Source organism: Somniosus microcephalus, chromosome 18, assembly GCF_052327205.1.
Source record: "Somniosus microcephalus isolate GS21.2 chromosome 18, FLI_Smic_1.0, whole genome shotgun sequence".
Lineage (NCBI taxonomy): Eukaryota > Metazoa > Chordata > Chondrichthyes > Squaliformes > Somniosidae > Somniosus > Somniosus microcephalus.
This window is the reverse complement of record NC_141004.1, coordinates 3,169,303-3,187,905: the sequence shown is the minus strand read 5'-3', so window position 1 is coordinate 3,187,905 and position 18,603 is coordinate 3,169,303. Positions and strand designations below refer to the sequence as shown.

General features: G+C 44.7%; 1 protein-coding gene across 5 annotated transcripts in view; it reads right to left on the bottom strand.

The window, feature by feature from the left end:
• The window catches only part of LOC147104979 (uncharacterized), a 61,044-nt gene that overhangs the window by 15,914 nt on the left and 26,527 nt on the right, over window positions 1-18,603 (bottom strand). For 3 of the 5 annotated variants that reach the window (XM_086010965.1, XM_086010964.1, XM_086010966.1), the window contains exons 5-9: window positions 12,077-12,280; window positions 11,108-11,185; window positions 7,762-7,813; window positions 6,573-6,683; window positions 5,755-5,878 (exon numbers count right to left, since the gene is read on the bottom strand). In XM_086010965.1, the coding sequence (XP_085867091.1) occupies window positions 5,755-5,878; window positions 6,573-6,683; window positions 7,762-7,813; window positions 11,108-11,185; window positions 12,077-12,280 (569 nt within the window). The remainder of the gene's footprint in view (window positions 1-5,754; window positions 5,879-6,572; window positions 6,684-7,761; window positions 7,814-11,107; window positions 11,186-12,076; window positions 12,281-18,603) is intronic. The other 2 variants (XM_086010968.1, XM_086010967.1) reach the window with 1 other exon arrangement.

Genomic DNA, 18,603 nt, shown 5'->3' with positions numbered 1-18,603 from the left:
AAAATGAGAGGTGATCTCATTGAAACATATAAGGTTCGGAGGGGGATTGACAGGGTAGATGCTGAGAGGTTGTTTCCCCCTGGCTGGAGAGTCTAGAACTAGGGGGCATAGTCTCAGGATAAGGGTTCGGCCATTTAGGACTGAGATGAGGAGGAATTTCTTCACTCAAAGGGTTGTGAGTCTTTGGAATTCTCTACCCCAGAGGGCTGTTGATGCTCAGTCATTGAGTATAATCAAGGCTGAAATCGATAGATTTTTGGACTCTAGGGGAATCAAGGGATATGGAGATCGGGCAGGAAAGTGGAGTTGAGATTGAAGATCAGCCATGATCTTATTGAACAGGCTCGAGGGACCGTATGGCCTACTCCTGCTCCTAATTCTTATGTTCTTATGTTAATTGAGAGATAAATATTGGCCAGGGCACCGGGGAGAACTCCCCTGGTCTTCTTCGAATGTATGACAATGGATATCGATTGCCTCCCAATTTACAATTTAATGGCAATAGTAATGTTGATGACGAGGGAGGGCAGGAGGTTGGGGATGCAGCACAAGGGCCAATTTTCAATTGGGCAGAAGATAAAATTCAACACTGATGAATGTAAAGTGCGGCACATTGTGCCACGTACATCTACAATGAGTGGAACTGAATTAGCAAAGGGAGAGTTAAGGAAGGCATTGGCATAGTCTAGACAATGTAGGTTTTTAAAAATTCTTTCCTGGGACATGGGCGTCGCTGGCAAGGCCGGCATTTATCGCCCATCCCTAACTATCCTTGAGAAGATGGTGGGTGAGCCACCTTCTTGAACTGCTGCAGTCCATGTGGTGAAGGTACACCCACAGTACTGTCAGGGAGGGAGTTCCAGCATTTTGGCCCAGCGACAATGAAGGATCGGCCGATATATTTCCAAGTCTCAGAATAAGGGGTCACTTGCCATTGCCCTGGATATCGCCAATGCCTTTGACAGTCTCAGAATAAGGGGCCGGCCATTTAGGACTGAGATGAGGAGAAAATTCTTCACTCAGAGAGTGGTGAACCTTTGGAATTCTCTACCCCAGAGGGCTGTGGAAGCTCAGTTGTTGAGTGTATTCAAGACAGAGATCAATAGATTTTTGAATATTAAGGGAATCAAGGAATAAAGGGATAGTGCAGGAAAGTGTTGAGGTAGAAGATCAGCCATGATCTTATTGAATGGCGGAGCAGGCTCGAGGGGACAAATGGCCTACTCTTGCTCCTATTTCTTATGTTCTTATGTTCTAAGTCGGGATGGTGTGTGACTTGGAGGGGAACTTGGAGGTGGTGGTGTTCCCATGCACCTGCTGCCCTTGTCTTTCTAGGTGGAAGAGCTCGCGGGTTTGGGAGGTGCTGCCGAAGAAGCCTTGGCGAGTTGCTGCAATGCATCTTGTAGATGGTCCACACTGCAGCCACGGTGCGCCGGTGGTGGAGGGAGTGAATGTTTAAGGTGGCGGATGGAGTGCCCACCAAGCAGGCTGCTTTGTGCTGGATGGTGTTGATCTTCTTGAGTGTTGTTGGAGCTGCACTCATCCAGGCAAGTAGTGAAGCAATTGAAAGAAAGTTGATAGAATGCTGAGCAATATAGCCAGGACACGGCACTGAAGTCTACCGAGATTATGCTGAGGCAATTCTTGTCCATACAGCTCTAATCATGCCAAAAAATACATCTACCTTTTCCATGGGGGGTTGGGGGAGGGTACAGAGAAAAGCAATAAAACTGAACTACAAGTAAGCTACAAAAAACAGTAGAGAGCCTCAAGCTCTGCTGTCTAGGACGAGAATCTCCGTGAGGTATATAAAATAGCAGAGACGAGATAAACCGGCACTATTATTTCAAAGTAAAAGCAGAACTTACTTGTGAAATAAGAGTTTTTGCCGGCTCCACTTTCCCACACAGCAGGTATTAATCATATTGGGTGTGAAGAAGTGCTTCCTAACATCAGTCCTGAAGTTATCTTCTTCCAGATTGGTCCCATGTCCGTTTGTTTTGTATTCATGGTTTAACTTGAAATAGTGATCTCGAAAGGCCTCTTTCTGTGCTGTAATATTCTAGGATTAACTTTTTCTTTGCCGCCTTGCTTGCTGTGCTCCTTTCAGGGCTTGAGAATTGTTTGCCGAGGTCATTGAGATTCGAGTAGGAAGAGGATAAAAGTGAGCCCAAAAGGTCTGGTAGCGGTTAAGAAGGCAAATGGTATGTTGGCCTTCGTAGTGAGAGGGTTTGAGTACAGGAACAAGGGTGTCTTGCTGCAGTTGTACAGGGCCTTGGTGAGACCACACCTTGAGTATTGTGTGCAGTTTTGGTCACCTTATCTGAGGAAGGATGTTCTTGCCATGGAAGGAGTGCAGCGAAGATTCACCAGGCTGATACCTGGGATGGCAGGAATGACGTATGAGGAGAGATTGGGTCGATTGGGCTTGTACTTGCTGGAGTTTAGAAGAATGAGAGGGGATCTCATTGAAACTTATAAAATTTTGACAGGACTAGACAGACTAGATGCAGGAAGGATGTTTCCGATGGTCGGGGAGTCCAGAGCCAGGGGTCACAGTCTAAGGATAAGGGGTAAGCCATTTAGGACAGAGATGAGGAGGAATTTCTTCACCCAGAGAGTGGTGAACCTGTGGAATTCTCTACCACAGAAGGCAGTAGAGGCCAATTCATTAAATATATTCAAGAAGGAGTTGGATATATTTCTTAAGGCTAAAGGGATCAAGGGATATGGGGAGAAAGCAGGGACCGGCTACTGAATTTGGATGATCAGCCATGATCGCATTGAATGGCGGAGCAGGCTCGAGGGGCCGAATGGCCTACTCCTGCTCCTATCTTCTATGTTTCTATGTTTAGGAGAGCATCAGAGTGGAAGAATGAAAAGAATAGTCTTGCATCCTTTCTTACATCCCTTCTGGAACTCTGCTCATCAACACTCTGCTGATTCACTTGCCATTGCCCTGGACATCTTCAATGCCTTTGACAGTCTCTGGCACTGTGCACTGCTGAGCACCAGGAACACTAGGCAGAATTGTTTACAGCAAGGTTACCTAAGAAGCAGGTGGCGCCGGCACGACTGAACTCAGTTGTAGAGACAGATCTAAAGGAGGAGGAACAGCGCTGTACGAAATCCTCCACGCCAACTATCAATCACTTTACTGCTAGAAGGGTGAATGTTACGTTACGTTACAAGTCCATCGGCACTTGCACCACTTCTTCACTGGACTCATCCCCATATCCTCACCCTTCCCCTTCTCCCTGCAAATCTCTCGGGAGAGCAGTTGGAGTTTGGAAATGCAGCAAAGAATTCTCAAAGGTCATCCAGTTGTCTGACTTAGAATGTCAAAAATGCTGGTCTTGTTTAGAGTGTCATCTGTTTCAGGGGATTCTGCAGATAGTGGAAGTGATGATCAGAGGTGAGGTGACAGGGCTAGGAATAGAGTTTGAGGAAAAGGTCTAGTCTAGGAGACCAGCAGATCAGTGATGCAGAGAGGCTGAATGGTGAGTTTGAAGTCAGTAAAGACACTAAAGAACTCTGCCTTAGTACTGGCCCAAGGTGAGCTGGTCTGAAGTTGCTGAGGGCGGTGATTTCAGCAGAGCGGAAGTTCGAATCATAGAGTCATAATGGCACAGGAGGCCATTCAGCTCATCGAGTCCTCTCTGCAGAGCAATCCAGTCAGTCCCATTCCCCCGCTCTATCCCCGTAGCCCTGCAGGTTTATTTCCCTCGAGTGCCTATCTAGTCTCCCCTTGAAAACATTGAGTGTCTCCGCTTCCACCACTTCCATCGACAGCGAGTTCAAGGTCCTCGCCACTCGCTGCGTAAAAAAGTTTTTCCTCACATCCCCCCTGTATCTCTTGCCCAAAACCTTAAATCTGTGTTCCCCTAGTCCTTGTACCATGAACTAGTGGGAACAGCCTTTCCCCGTCTACCCTATCCAAACCCGTCATAATCTTGTACACCTCGATCAAATCACCCCTCAACCTCCTTTGCTCTAATGAAAACAAATCCAGCTTCACCAACCTGTCCTTGTAGCTAAGATCCCCCATCCCCAGAACCATTCTGGTAAATCTCCTCTGCACCCTCTCAAGGGCCTTCACATCCTTCCTAAAGTGTGGTGACCAGAACTGGACCCAATACTCCAGTTGTGGCCTAACCAGTGCTTTATAAATCGTCGGATTTGATTTTGTTTGGGAAAGCGCTGAAAAGTTCCAGAGTTTAGGAGAGCTACAGAGGCAACAGATTCCCAGTGAGGTGAAAGGAGGTCCCAGTCAGGTGTTGCAATAAGGAAGGCAAATGGCATGTTGGCCTTTACTGCAAGGGGGTTGGAGTATAAGAGTAAGGAAGTCTTGCTGCAATTGTACAGGGCCTTGGTGAGACCACACCTGGAGTACTGTGCACAGTTTTGGTCTCATTATCTGAGGAAAGATATACTTGCCTTAGAGGGGGTGCACCGAAGGTTCAATAGATTGATTCCTGGGATAAGGGAACTGTCCTACGAGGAGAGGTTGAGTAGAATGGGCTCTGCAGTTTAGAAGGATGAGAGGTGATCTCATTGAAACATATAGAATTCTGAGAGGGCTTGTTGGGGTAGATGCAGGGAGGATGTTTCCCCTGGCTGGAGAGTCTAGAACCAGGGGTCACGGTCTCAGAATAAGTGGTCGGCCATTTAGGACTGAGATGAGGAATTTCTTCACTCAGAGGGCGGTGAATCTTTGGAATTCCCTGCCCCAGAGGACTGTGGATGCTCAGTTCTCATCGAAGAACTGTTTCCAACAACGGACGCAGTAACGCGCTAAACGTTACCTTACTAATCTCATGCATGATAATGTTGAGCCAAAACTGCTCAATGGAACAAAACAGTCTCCCTTAATCAGCTGCGCAGGGGCTATCCAAGCCATGGAACCATTGCACGCTAAGATCACTGCCTGGAGGCACAGCTTCTATTCACTCCAGTTCACCAGATGCCATAGAATGGATGACCAAATTGGACGTTGACCTTTAATGTTGCTTTTCCAGCTGCCATGCCAAAGAAGGCTCCACCTGCAGGTGAGATTTGCAGGAACCCACCAGCGGAGAAACCCTCCTGATCCTTCATTGTCGCTAGGTCAAAATTCAGGAATCCCCATCTCCCCCAGAGAATTCTCTGCCCCAAAGGGCAGTGGCGGCTCAGTCGTTGAGTATATTCAAGGCTGAGATTGATAGATTTTTGGACTCTAGGGGAATCAAGGGATGTGGGGATCGGGCGGGAAAGTGGAGTTGAGGTAAAAGATCATCCATGATCTTATTGAATGGCGGAGCAGGCTCGAGGGGCCGCATGGCCGACTCCTGCTGCTCCTATTTCTTATGTTTCAAACAGCAGGAACATAAAAATGAACATAAAAACACCCAACTCCTTTGGATCTGAAGTTGAAGTGGAAAATGGAAGGCGTAACAGTCATAAATGAAACTTGGATTTTAATCCATAACCAGAGAGATGGAATGGGATGACTGTCGAATGAAATGTACAGAATCAAAGTGATGCCACACATCACATGAAGGCAGGACAAACTAAGAGGAGGCAGGACGTGTGATGGGTATAATTTTGGGTGTTTCAGAGGCCGTGTTGGATGTCAAATCTTTCGTTGGCCAAGTAGGTTCCATCGGAACCCCTCACCCACCAGTTCAGTTAGTCAAAGAGGTTCAGAGATTAGTGTTTATTTACACCAGAGTGCACTGTACTTACAATCTGAGGATGGGAGCTCAAAGCACCTACCTGTACTCCTGTCGACGGGGCATGCGCATGTAAGGGTCACATGGATCAGCGACCACACCAGGATAATGACAGTATCGGCTGTCGACCTTATGGGAAGGGAAACCAGACAATTGGCTTACTTGTGCTGAGAAGGAAACAAGATCAGATACAAGACTTAATACTTATAGGAAACATTCGGCCTCTTGAGCCTGTTCCGCCATTCAATTAGATCATGGCTGATCTGTATCTTAACTCCAATTTACTCCTCTTGGTTCCGTAACCCTTAACACCCTTACCCAACGAAAATCTATCAATCTCAATTCTGAAATTTTCAAATTGCTGATATTATGCTTTTGTGTGGGTAGCACTCTTGCCGCCTCTAAGTCAGAAGGTCGTAGGTCCAAGTCCCACTCCAGAGACTTGTGCAAAATCCAGGCTGACACTCCAGTGCAGTACTGAGGGAGTGCTGCACTGTCGGAGGTACCGACGTTAAACTTAGAATAATGCCCTGGGATCTTTTACGTCCACCTGAGAGAGCAGACGTGGCGCCTCGGGTTAACGGCTCAACCAAAAGACGGCACCTCCAGCAGTGCAGCGCTCCCTCAGTACTGCACTGGGAGTGTCTGCCTGCATTACGTGCTCAAATCCCTGGCGTGGAGCTCGAACCTTCTGACCACTAAAATTCAATAGATCCTCTTCTGCTACCCATGGTACTTGCAGTGCTGACATATGGCGAATGATAACTAGGGTCCCAAAAGGTGAGTTATCTATTTCCCCTGTTCTCCTCACTTGGTCCTTGTGCGGTTCAGTCACTACTTGAAAGACAACAGAACACTAACCTGCTGGGAAGATAGTACACTGTTCCAGTTTCTTGCTAATGCCTCCTTCAGGTAGCCGGGGCTCTGTTGTAGTTTTCTTAACATAACCATTACTGTTCGGGACATTTGGAGCTTTGTGAGGGAAAGAGGAGAATGAGGACAATTCAGATTGATGGGTAAATAAATAGCGAACAAAATACACAGGGTTCAGAACCTGTGTATTGATCTGTGAATGTGTGTATTGACCTGTGAGTGTGTGTATTGATCTGTGAATGTGTGTATTGACCTGTGAATGTGTGTATTGACCTGTGAACCTGTGTATTGATCTGTGAATGTGTGTATTGACCTGTGAATGTGTATATTGATCTGTGAATGTGTGTATTGACCTGTGAATGTGTGTATTGATCTGTGAATGTGTGTATTGACCTGTGAATGTGTGTATTGACCTGTGAACCTGTGTATTGATCTGTGAACCTGTGTATTGATCTGTGAATGTGTGTATTGACCTGTGAATGTGTATATTGATCTGTGAACCTGTGTATTAACCTGTGAACCTGTGTATTGACCAGTGAATGTGTATATTGATCTGTGAATGTGTGTATTGACCTGTGAACCTGTGTATTGATCTGTGAATGTGTGTATTGATCTGTGAACCTGTGTATATTGATCTGTGAACCTGTGTATTGACCTGTGAATGTGTATATTGATCTGTGAATGTGTGTATTGACCTGTGAACCTGTGTATTAACCTGTGAACCTGTGTATTGACCTGTGAATGTGTATATTGATCTGTGAATGTGTGTATTGATCTGTGAATGTGTGTATTGATCTGTGAATGTGTGTATTGATCTGTGAACCTGTGTATTAACCTGTGAACCTCTGTATTGACCTGTGAATGTGTGTATTGATCTGTGAATGTGTATATTGATCTGTGAATGTGTGTATTGACCTGTGAACTTGTGTATTGACCTATGAAGCAGTGTATTAGATTGTGAACCTGTGTATTGACCTGTGAATGTGTGTATTGACCTGTGAATGTGTGTATTGACCTGTGAACCTGTGTATTGACCTGTGAACCTGTGTATTGACCTGTGAACCTGTGTATTGACCTGTGAACCTGTGTATTGACCTGTGAATGTGTATATTGACCTGTGAACCAGCATATTGACCTGTGAACATTTGTATTGACCTGTGAACAAGGGTATATTTACCTGGGAACAGGCATGGATTTACTACAGTGTCGGCCGGTGGAAATCTCTCATTCTGTGAAGACAAAGTATGAAGGAATAGCCATGATTCAGAGAAATACAGATACTATGAACAGAATTCTAATATTATTAATAAAAGACATACTGGGTTTAAAAGACACAAGTCTCAGTAGACAGGCTGTAAACAGAAATACAGGCTTCTGAGACAAGGTCAGTTGATAACAAAGCTGTAAACAAGCTTTGAAATGGGAATTAGTTAAATATTCTAAAACGAAAGATTGAAGCAAACCATTGGTGCTTCCGAAGAGTCTATGGTTTGCAACGAACACAATGAGAAGGCCCAGTTTAAGGTGTTACAAACTAACACGTTGAAACAGAAATACAAACATTAAAAGAGGCATATCCCTTTGAAAACATGACATCAAGAAAAGAAACATCTGCTGGTCAAATAGTTTTATGTTAAACTTGGAAAACAGGAACCATACGATTAAATATGCAACCAATTGAGATAGCTAGAAATGCATGAACCACCCTGGTCAAAGTGTCTTTAATTTATACATAGTAAAAACCATACCAACAAGACTTTGAAGATATGACTTCAATAGATACACCAAGCAATTGCATTGTGTTTGTATTAAACTTGAAGCAGAACGGAGTCAAAATGTCTGCTAAAAAGCAGTTAAGCCAATATTAAGAATTGAATGAAAAGCATTTTGTAAGAATGACATCAAACAAAAACCATTGCTGTCATTGTTTTTATGATGGTTTTTGGAACACCTAAAAGTAGAGAAATAATTATGCATGCAATAGTTGAATTGATAGTAACATAGAAAGCATTCAAACAGAGGTATCAATAAAGACAATTAGCTGACACCAGCAGAGAACATCAAAGAAGAAACCAAAGCTAAAAGGGTATAAAAATAAGACCTTTTTTAACAGAACGTCAGAATTCGCTGAACGGGCAGGGCATTTCTCAACTTTCCAGAGGCATCTCTGTAAGTTTTTAACTATGAGTCTCGGGAAGTTGAAGTATTGATTCTTGGTGGATGTTCTGGATTTAGAAATAAGAAATAAGAAATGTAACGATGTTCTGGATTTAGAAATAAGAAATATAACGAAGTAAAGATTTGAGAATAAGGATCTCTGAGAAATAAGAAATGTAAGCTAATTGTACTTTGAATTGTTAATATTGCGACTGATTCAACAGATGTTAACTGAATGCCGGCTCTTAAATAATACTACAGTATATATTTCTAGAATTGTTCAAAGAGTGAATCTGTATAGACTCGCGAACCTACAAATTCTGTACACTCTTTTGTAAGGAGTTGCAGAAATCTGGGGGATATTCTGGACCCTCATAATATCCGGAAGGTTACAGTCTAGTTCAACTTATTAAAAGTACTATCCGGAGGAAGGTAACATCTTTAGTCGTTCCTTTCCTTTAGGGAGAGATAGCCTGAACCTTTAGACCCATTTAAGCGTCTTATGGAATTCGGCTATCTCTAACTTAAGTTGAAGGTGAACGTCTGGGGAATACGCCTGATCTGGAATAGCCCAAAAGGGCTAGGACTGTAATTATCCCTTCAAAAGAATAATGGATGATTGACCCGTGGGTTTAGGACAGAGGAGAACCTTGAATATCAGAATGGAGATCAAGCAACGTTCTTAAAAAACGTTGCCAATTTTGTTCTTTTCCTCCTTTGAAGGAAACGGCTTAGAAATCCAATTGCGCGCCAAAACAGGCGGGGCACAGACCGCTCTACAAACAGACAGTGATTGAAATAGTCCTGTGAAACTTAAACAATGGAAACTAATGGCAAGTAGCCCTGAGCATCATCCTACGATTACCGTTGCACAGTGTCCATGAGAACCTCCTAAAGATTCTAAATGAGTTAAGTTGTTTTATTTCACAGCAAGTGACAACACTGCGCCACATTCATGATCAGGCACCAAGTTCAAACAGAAAGAAACAAAGGTTTTCATTTCTACAGCACCTTTCACAACCTCAGGATGTCCCAAAGCGCTTTACAGCCAATGAAGTACTTTTTGAAGTGTAGTCACTGCTGTAATGTAGGAAACGCGGCAGCCAATTTGCGCACAGCAAGCTCCCACAAACAATATTGTCATAATGACCAGATAGTCTGTTTTAGTGATGTTGATTGAGGGGTTTTGCTTTGCGGCGGTCCACACACGTGTTGGCCACTCTTTCACAGTAATGGTGTGGAGCCGTACGTATGGCCCAGGGAAATGGGCGAAATCTGAGTGCTCACCGTAGCAACAACTGGCATTTATAGAGCACCTTTTACAGTAGTGAAACATTCCAAGGCACTTCACAGGATCGTTAGCAGAAAAAATTGGATATCGAGCCACATATTAAGACGGGTGTCGGTGGGGATGTTACACTTCTTCAAGGAGGCTTGAAAAAGTGTAACATCCCCACCGACACCTGGGAATCCCTGGCCCAAGACCGCACAAAGTGGAGGAGAAGCATCCGGGAAGGCACCGAACACCTCGAGTCTCTTCGCCGGGAGCAAACGGAAGCCAAGCGCAAGGAGTGCAAGGAGCGCACATCAACCCAAGCACCCCACCCACCCGCCCCTTCAACCACCGTCTGCCCCACCTGTGACAGAGACTGTAGGTCCCGCATTGGACTCATCAGTCACCTGCGAACTCATTTTTAATGTGGAAGTAAGTCATCCTTGGTTCCGAGGGACTGCCTAAGAAGAAGGAGAAGAAGACGGGTGACCAAAAGCTTGGTCAAAGAGGTAGGTTTTAAGGCGCGTCTTAAAGGTGGACTGAACGGCAAAGAGGCGGAGAGGTTTAGGGAGGGAATTCCAGAGTTTAGGGCCTCGGCAACAGAAGGCACGGCCACCAATGGTGGAGCAAAGAAAATTGTGGATGCGCAGGAAACCAGAATTGGAGGAGCGCAGAGATCTCGCAGGGCTGCAAACTAACCAAGGAAGATGTTCTGAAGAGGACTAGTTCAAAGATGGACAGGCCCTTGTGCATGTTCTGTGTGAGGGATAAATATTGGCCAGGACACCGGGAAGAGCTACCCCTGCTCCACTTCTATGTAGTGCTGTGGGATCTTTTACGTCCACCCAAGAGAACGGTTTAACATGTCACCTGAAAGGCGGCACCTCCAACAGCACGGCACTCCTCTCAGTACTACACTGCGGAGCGTCAGCCTGGATTTTGTGCTCAAGTCTCTGGAGTGGGGCTTGAACCCACGACCTTTCTAACTCAAGAGGCGTGAGTGCTACCCACTGAGCCACGGCTGACACTGCACATCCAGTTCCCATCGTCTACGCCAGAATAACATTTCGAGTTCTTCCCCCTGCTGACTCACCTGCGCTATCGGAGATGGTCCGTAGAAACTGTCTAAGCATTTCTTGTACCTGTAGCAGGCAAGTGCATCCTCTGCTGCCTGAAAAGCAAAGCATAGGTTCCGTTTACTTTCTCTGGGGAGCGGACCGGACATGTCTCAAAAAAAATCATCCTTTAGCCTAGAAATTTGACGGCGCCGCGCCCGTTTTTCAGGCGCTAAACGATCGCCTGAATATCCAATATGGCGAGCAGGAAGCCTTCTTGCGCTCAGGGGAGGGTGGGTGGCAGCGATCAGGATGGGGGTGAAGGTTATGATCAGGGTGCGGGGAGTGGGGTAGGGTGGGGGGGTCCGGCAATCCTGCTCCTCCACATTCAGGTAAGTATTACCTAGTATTTACAGCACCGAAACAGGCCATTCAGCCCAATAGGTCCATGCCAGTGTTAATGCTCCGCGCGAGCCTCCTCCCACCCTTCTTCATCTAACCCTATCAGAACATCCTTCTATTCCTTTCTCCCTCGTGTTTATCCAGCTTCCCCTTAAATCCATCGACGCTATTTGCTTCAAACACATTCTCACCACTCTCTGGGTGAAGAAATTTCTCCTGAATTCCCTACTGGATTTATTAGTGACTATCTTATATTTATGAACAGTAGTTCTGGTCTCCCCAACAAGTGGAAACATTTTCTCTACGTCTACCCTATCAACCCCTTTCATAATCTTAAAGACCTCTGTCAGGTCACCCCCCCTCAGTCTTCTCCTTTCAAGGGAAAAGGGCCCCAGCCTGTTCAGCCTTTCCAGGTAGGTATGACCTTTCAGTTCTGGTATCATCCTTGTAAATCTTTTTTTGGCACCTTCCCCAGTGCCTCTATATCCTTTTTTATAATATGGAACTGTGCACAGTGCTACCAAGTGTGGTGTAACTAATTCAATGCTACCCTAAAAAATAGAGATCAACCCAGACACAACACGGTCTGGCGCCTGCCTCGTTACCCTGTTTGTGTCGTAGGTGCAGTTAATCTGCGGACATATCTGATAACCGCACGGGTTGCAACAGTAATAGTTGAAACGGTCCATGCAAGCGGTGTATTCATTCATGTGCGGTCTACAGTAGTCAACGCACGGCTTGATGGGCGGCATTCCTCCTCGGTAGTGGTCCATGTAGGTGGTTGGGATGCACGGGTCTATATTTGGAATCTTCAGGGAAGAGAAAAACACAGACTGTCAGACACGCGTAAGGGTGGAATTTCACCAGGAACGCAAGAGAAAGCATAAAGAGAGCAGCACAATTCCACCCACACATCGCAGGTGCAATCGAACATCTACCTTTTCTTTCATTGCTTCTTTAGATGTTGGCAACACTCACAAGGCAGTACCTCACACAGGATTACATGGGATATACGGCACAGAAACAGGCCATTCGGCCCAACCAGTCCATGCCGGCGTTTATGCTCCACCCGAGCCTCCTCCCATCTTTCCTCATAAGAACATAAGAACATAAGAAGTAGGAGCAGCAGTAGGCCATACGGCACCTTGGGCCTGCTCCGCCATTCAATAGGATCATGGCTGATCCAAACCTAGACTCACGTCCACTTTCCTGCCCGCTCCCCATAACCCCTAATTCCCTTATCAGCTAGGAAACTGTCTATCTCCGTTTTAAATTTATTTAATGTCGCAGCTTCCACAGCTCTCTGAGGTAGCAAATTCCACAGATTCACCACCCTCTGAGTGAAGAAGTTTCTCCTCATCTCAGTTTTGAAACGGCAGCCCCTTATTCTAAGATTATGCCCCCTAGTTCTAGTCTCACCCATCAGTTGAAACATCCTCACCGCATCCACCCGATCAAGCCCCCTCACAATCTTATATGTTTCGATAAGATCGCCTCTCATTCTTCTGAATTCCAATGAGTAGAGGCCCAACCTACTCAACCTTTCCTCATCTAACTCTATCAGCGTAACCCTCTATTCCCTTCTCCCTCACGTGCTTATCTAGCCTCCCCTTAAATGTATCTATACTATTTGCCTCAACCACTCCCTGTGGTAGCGAGTTCCACATTCTCACCACTCTCTGGGTAAAGAAGTTTCTTCTGAATTCCCTATTTGATGTCCGTCACTAGTTGCCCCTTGAGGGCAGTAAGTGTCAACCACTATAGCGTGGAACGGTGGTCACAGGAGGGCCAGTCTAGGTGGGGGTGGCAGTTTCCCTCCCTAAAGGGCATTAACGAACGGGTTTGGGATTTTACAACAATCCAGCAGCTTTCTTGGTCACCCCCCTCCCATAAAAGACCAGATTTATTGAATTCAATTTCATAACTTACCGATAGTAGGATTTGAACTCACAACTCTCTGAGTTGCTTGACCTGAACCATAACACTGGGCTTCCGTAGCTTACCTAGCACGGACTCTACCCTTTCATTTCCTGAGATTAAAGGCGCCAAGAACATCAAACCCAATGAAGCAAAATGGCGGAATATTTACTCACCCCTCCACGTCTGTATTGATATGGACATTGCAGACCGAACCTGTGTGCACTTTTCACCAGCAATCAGCAGCAAAAAACCTTTTCCTATCATTCTGCTCTTGGGCACTGAGACTGACTGTAGCTCTCTCTACTCCTGCCAGATCAGCTAACTCAGTGCAGGCAGTGGATTGAGTGAGGAAACCAGGGTCTGGATGGCTTTGCGCTACTACCCTGAATAGTATCTATTTTCACTTGGTCTTCAGGGAACATGAGGATGGAGTGAGTTTTACCCTAGACCTACATCATGCTATTAGAGCAGTAGCTAGAGCAAGGATTCAATAAAATAAATGAATGAATCATACCAGGAATAAAAGCGTTAAATTATGCGGACAGGTTGCATAGACTAGGCTTGTGTTCCCTCGAGTATAGAAGATTAAGGGGTGATCTAATTGAAGGGTTTAAGATGATTAAAGTATTTGATAGAGTAGAGAGAGAGAAACAATTTCCTCTGGTGGGGGGAGTCCAGAACAAGGCGGCATAACCTTGAAATTAGAGCCAGGCCATTCAGGGGTGATGTCGGGAAGCACTTCTTCACACAAAGGGTAGTGGAAATCTGGAACTCGCTCCCTCAAAAAGCTGTTGAGGCTGAGGGGTCAATTGAAAATTTGAAAATGGAGATTGATAGATTTTTGTTAGGTAAGGGTATTAAGGGATATGGAACCATGGTGGGTAGGTGGAGTGAAGATACAGATCAGCAACGATCTAATTGAATAGCTGAACAAGCTCGGGGGGGCTCAATGGCCTCCTCCTGTTCCTATGTTGCTATGAATGAAAGGTTATATGAAGAAAGGCTCAAAATATTGGGGGTTTCACTGAAACGGAGAAGGCTATAGAGAGCTAATAGAATTAATTCATGAAAAGTTTTGGGGGAAAGTGAAATTGTTAGCAAGTCAATGATAAGCTAGTCTACTAATTATGGTACTGGATGAGCAACCTAGAGGTCATGAGTTCACAATCCCACCATGACAAATTGTGAAATTGAATTCAATTAATCTGCTATTTTTTAAGGCCATGCCAGTAAAAGGAGTGGTGAACGGGTGTTTCTCAGACTGGAGGGAAGTGTACAGTGGTGTTTCCCAGGGGTCGGTATTAGGACCACCACTCTTTTTGATATATATTAATGACCTGGACTTGGGTGTACCGGGCACAATTTCAAAGTCTGCAGATGACACGAAACTCAGAAATGTAGTAAACAATGAGAAGGATAGTAACAGACGTCAGGAGGACATAGACAGGCTGGTGAAATGGGCAGATACATGGCAGATGACATTTAACACAGTGAAGTGTAAAGTGATACATTTTGGTAGGAAGAATGAGGGGAGGCAATGCAGGAAACTCTTTTAACCGGCAAAATTCAGGAGTAGGTTCAGGTAAGTTTTATTTCATATTAGTGGCCGTTCCTGGATCTGTGGCTGTGTAACTGGGGTTCGTGCACTTGCTGCTAAGCAACAGGGACGCTTGGTCTGTGGCCGGAGTTCCTGCACATGTTGCTAAGCAACAGGGAAGCCTGGATTTGTTGCTGTGTACGGAGCTCTCGTACCTTTTAACTATACCTCTCTGTAATCCGGACTTTTTGATAAACCGGCACCATGCCGGTGCCGTTGGTGCCGAATAATAAAGAGTTTCCTGTATAAACTAAATTGTACAATGTTAAAGAGGGTGCAGGAACAGAGAGACCTGGGGGTGAATGTACACAAGTCTTTGAAGGTGTCAGGACAAGTTGAGAAGACTGTTTAAAAAAACATACGGGATCCTTGGCTTTATTAATAGAGGCAGAGAGTACAGCAAGGAAATTATGCTAAACCTTTATAAATCACTGGTTAGGCCTCAGCTGGAGAATTGTGTTCAATTCTGGGCACCGCACCTGGCAGAACCTTCTGCCACTGGAAACAGTTTCTCTCTATCTACTCTGTCTAAACCCTTCATGATTTTGAACACCTCTATCAAATCTCCTCTAAAACGTCTCTGCTCTAAGGAGAACAGCCCCAGTTTCTCCAGTCTCTCCACGTAACTGAAGTCCCTCATCCCTGGAACCATTCTAGTAAATCTCCTCTATACCCTCTCTAAGGCCTTCACATCCTTCCTATATAGTGCGGTGCCCAGAATTGGACTCAATACTCCAGCTGGGGCCTAACCAGTGATTTCTAAAGGTTTACCATAACTTCCCTTTTACATCATTTGTAAGAAAAATGTTCAAAAGTAATGAAAAAAAATAACTTGTCAATAAATCTCCGAATGTGGTCTGTTTCCACGCCTGCCTCTCTTATCAAGTAAACTTTTGTACCCTGATGATTCGGCACTTTACAGCCTTCCGGACTCAACATTGAGTTCCACAATTTCAGATCATAATCTCTGCACCCATTTTTTCGGACGGCAGCTGTTGATGATTCTGCTATTCCCATTTACACCACCTCTAGACCCATCTTTTGTTTCTTTACTTGTCCCATTACCATTGCCTTTTTGCCTCGCACCATCACCCCTTTTGTCATTTAATCTCTCCTGCCTTCCACCCTATCACAGACCTTCCCCTTTTGTTCTTTCCTTCCCCTTCCCTCCTTTCCCTTGCTTAAAAACTGTTACGTCTGTTAACTTTTCCCAGTCCTGACGAAGGGTCATCGACCTGAAACGTTAACTCTGTTTCTCTCTCCACAGATGCTGCCTGACCAGCTGAGTGTTTCCAGCATTTTCTGTTTTTATTTCAGATTTCCAGCATCCGCAGTATTTTGCTTTTGTATTAATGATTGTACCCTACTGCCCTCCAATGGACTAAGTAGCTCAGTTGGTTGAGTGCTGAAGTGGGGACCAGTCGGCCCTGCATTTGCGGGTTCAGTTAGTATTTCATCCTTCTTAGTTGGATTCAAAGAGAATCACATCTTAGAATATGGATTATTGAACAGAAAGCACAAGTAACATCTTCGGTTGTACTGGTAATAAAAATGGGTATGATAGCCTAGTGGTTATGGTACTGGATTATGGAACCCAGTGGTTTTGAGTTCAAATCTCCCACTCACCATAAATTGGGAAAATAAGCTCTGGCAATGTGTGGGCAAACACAAGGGAATGACCATAGAAACATAGAAAAATAGGAGCAGGAGTCGGCCATTTGGCCCTTCGAGCCTGCTCCACCATTCAATATGATCATGGCTGATCCTCTTTCTCAATACCATATTCCCGCTCTCTCCCCATACCTCTTGAGTCGATTGGGCTTATATTTGCTGGAGTTTAGAAGAATGAGAGGGGATCTCATTGAAACTTATAAAATTCTAACAGGACTAGACAGACTAGATGCAGGAAGGATGTTCCCGTTGGCGGGGGAGTCCAGAACCAGGGGTCACAGTCTAAGGATAAGGGGTAAGCCATTTAGGACTGAAATGAGGAATTTCTTTACCCTGTGGAACTCTTTACCACAGAAGACAGTTGAGGCCAATTCATTAAATATATTCAAGAAGGAGTTAGATATATTTCTTAAGGCTAAAGGGATCAAGGGATATGGGGAGAAAGCAGGGACAGGGTACTGAATTTGGATGATCAGCCATGATCTCATTAAATGGCGGAGCAGGCTCGAGGGGCCGAATGGCCTACTCCATCTTCTATGTTTCTATGTTTCTATGATGCATTTTGTGTCTAGAAATCTATCTATCTCCTTCTTAAATATATTCAGTACTCCAGGTGTGGTATCACCAAGGCCCTGTATAACTGTAGTAAGACATCCTTGATCCTGTACTCAAATCCTCTTGCAATGAAGGCCAACATGCCATTTACCTTCCTAACTGCTTGCTGCACCTGCATGTTTGCTTTCAGTGACTGGTGTACAAGGACACCCAGGTCCCTCTGTACATCAACATTTCCCAATCTATCACCATTTAAATAAGACTCTGCTTTTCTGTTTTTCCTACCGAAGTGGATAACTTCACATTTATCCATGTTATACTGCATCTGCCATCCACTCACTCACTCACTCAACTTGTCTAAATCACCTTGAAGCCTCTTTGCATCCTCCTCACAACTCACAATCCCACCTAGTTTTGTGTTGTCAGCAAACTTGGAAATATTACATTTGGTTCCCTCATCCAAATCATTGATATATATTGTGAATTGCTGGGGCCCAAGCACTGATCCCTGCGGTACCCCACTAGTCACCGCCTGCCACCCTGAAAAAGACCCATTTATTCCTACTCTCTGTTTCCTGTCTGTTAACCAATTTTCAATCCATGCCAGTATATTACCTCCAATCCCATGTGCTTTAATTTTGCACACTAACCTCTTATGTGGGACTTTATCAAAGGCCTTCTGAAAATCCAAATACACCACATCCACTAGTTCTCCCTTATCTAGTCTACCAGTTACATCCTCAAAAAACTCCAGTAGGTTTGTCAAACACGATTTCCCTTTCATAAATCCATGTTGACTTTGTCTAATCCCGTTGATATTTTCTAAGTGTCCTGTTATCACATCCTTTATAATAGACTCTAGCATTTTCCCTACTACTGATGTTAGGCTAACCGATCTGTAGTTCCCTGTTTTCTCTCTCCCTCCTTTTTTAAATAGTGGGGTTACATTTGCCACCCTCCAATCTGCAGGAACTGTTCCATAATCTATGGAACTTTGGAAGATGACAACCAATGCATCCACTATTTCCATGGCTACCTCTTTTAGTACTCTGGGATGCAGATTATCAGGCCCTGGGGATTTATCGGCTTTCAGTCCCATTAATTTCTCCAGCACTATTTTTTTACTAATACTAATTTCCTTTAATTCCTCCTTCTCACTAGACCCTTGGTTCCCTCGCATTTCTGGGAAGTTATTTGTGTCCTCTTCTGTGAAGACAGAATCAAAGTATTTGTTTAATTGCTTACCCATTTCCTTGTTCCCCATTATAAATTCTCCCATTTCTGACTGTAAGGGACCTACATTTGTCTTCACTAATCTTTTTCTTTTTACATACTTGTAGAAGCTTTTACAATCTGCTGACCATGAAATCTACCATGTCAACCATGGCT